We start from the raw sequence: 1,758 nt of genomic DNA, 5'->3' as shown, positions 1-1,758 counted from the left end.
AATAAAAATAACTTTATTGACACATTAGACAATAAATATAATAATTCATCAAATTTTATAACCATATTATCATATTATAATTGCTTGAAGCAAACCGATGACTTTGAACAACTACTTAATTAGTTATCGTATCCACACATACAGATTCAACCTTGGAAGCATATAAATTACTTCATTTAGAAATTCGTAAATCCCGAACTGTTTAAACGCATTCAAAACAGAGGGTAGAAATGGTATAAGCCCTACAAACCAGCAAATCGATCAATGAAAGTAGATTTTTGTTCGGTAGACGCCCAACTCTTCACAAATTCCTCTAGCATCTGGGTAAAAGTGAAAGGTCTGTACAGCCGCTTCTGATCGCCATCCACAAGCTCCCCTGGAGCCCATATTTCCTTCTCATGAGGAAAGTAAATTAAGAGGGCCACCGATATTCGATCTTTCCATCCACTGTAAACAACTCGATGATCCGCACTACAATAGATTCCATTTGTCCATACCTGCAAAGTGCATTCTCCCTCCATAATTATGCAAATCGCCTAAAACTATCAATACAAATCATATATTTTCAAGAATAGGCGTTCACACCTTAAGGGAGTCAGCTATAAAGACAACAAATGAATTGGGCAGAGGCTTCACATTCAACCACTTCCCTTCCTTGGATCTAATCTGTAGACCCCCTTGATTGGCTTGGTAAAGGATTGTAAAACAACACGGATCTGTATGAGGCACCATAGCTGCCTCCTCTAGAGATATTCTTCCATCACATGAATAGTGGTTTAGAACAAGGTTACCTGTGTTTTTCTCAAAATCGGAATGGTAGAACGTGTCCACGTCCAAACCCAAGCTTGCAAGAATGATTTTGGTGGTTGTTTGGGCGAGATCTAACAGCGCTGAGGCATATGTTCCAACTGTCTCGCGGCTATACAAAAACACAAATGAACACAATCAATAGAAACAAACATTTCTCAACACCAAAGGAAAACAAGGGAATAATTGTACCATGTTGTTGCCGTTTCCTCATCCGGAAGTGGCCATATCCTTTCACAGACCCCCGGCACTGAATTCGAGTTGGGTAAGTCACTGAAGCAAACTATCTCGTTCGTTGCAAACTTAGTATATCCATTGTTTGTGTTGCATGCAGCGGCCCTTTCTTTAGTTTCTGCTGGCACGGAAAAGAATTGATGAGAAACAGATTCAATCTGTTGTAGCAGATTTTGTGGAATGCTGTGGTTTACAAGGCGGAAAATTCCCCATTCTTTGCAAGCTTCTCTAACGCTTGCGACGCTGTAATGGTTTTGTAGATTGTTTGGTCCTCCTCTTTCTAACTCCAACTGAAATTCAGAAATGTCAATAAGAGGGAGATGGACCTCATTTTCAAGCGAGGAAGCCATCCCAGATGATTAGAAGAAAACAAAGACTGGAGTTATGACTAATATCTGAGACCTGCTCCAACGTGTACTTATTGACTCCATGATTGTGGAATCAATCTCTTACAGTTTTGGACATATCGGTAAGACGACTAACACTATTGAGAATCTCGTGCAAGTAGGTGGTGACCAATGGAAAATGATAAAGAAGTAATATTGTTTCTGAAGTGACACCCATTGCTTGTAGCTGCAGTTGTGATACCCTACTTAAATATGTTACTTCATTATTGTTTGGTGAGCTGCAACATCCCTCGTCAATTTATCCATTGTTTATTACAAAAACAAATGGTACAGCACAATAATTAGCGACAAAGTTCAATGTTTGTTTCTT

The 1,758-nt window shown here is 39.2% G+C and overlaps 1 protein-coding gene across 1 annotated transcript; it reads right to left on the bottom strand.

Moving 5' to 3' along the window:
• Positions 1-242: 242 nt before the first annotated feature.
• LOC131071138 (2-oxoglutarate-dependent dioxygenase DAO-like) lies at positions 243-1,391 on the bottom strand. The gene is made up of 3 exons (XM_058006845.1): positions 1,000-1,391; positions 586-919; positions 243-497 (listed from the first exon to the last, which is right to left on the bottom strand). Exons 1-3 carry the CDS (start codon positions 1,389-1,391, stop codon positions 243-245), a joined length of 981 nt encoding a protein of 326 aa, XP_057862828.1.
• Positions 1,392-1,758: the final 367 nt, after the last annotated feature.

Source organism: Cryptomeria japonica, chromosome 8 (genome assembly GCF_030272615.1).
Source record: "Cryptomeria japonica chromosome 8, Sugi_1.0, whole genome shotgun sequence".
NCBI lineage: Eukaryota > Viridiplantae > Streptophyta > Pinopsida > Cupressales > Cupressaceae > Cryptomeria > Cryptomeria japonica.
This window is presented reverse-complemented; position numbering and strand designations above follow the sequence as displayed.

What these genes read in the sequence shown, in the direction of transcription:
- LOC131071138 (XM_058006845.1), bottom strand. Translation starts at nt 1,391, where the DNA reads ATGGCTTCCTCGCTTGAAAATGAGGTCCATCTCCCTCTTATTGACATT. An exon ending in GAGGAAACGGCAACAACATG is followed by an intron (nt 920 to 999) that starts GTACAATTATTC and finishes GTTTTTGTATAG; the next exon opens with CCGCGAGACAGTTGGAACAT. An exon ending in TTATAGCTGACTCCCTTAAG is followed by an intron (nt 498 to 585) that starts GTGTGAACGCCT and finishes TGCACTTTGCAG; the next exon opens with GTATGGACAAATGGAATCTA.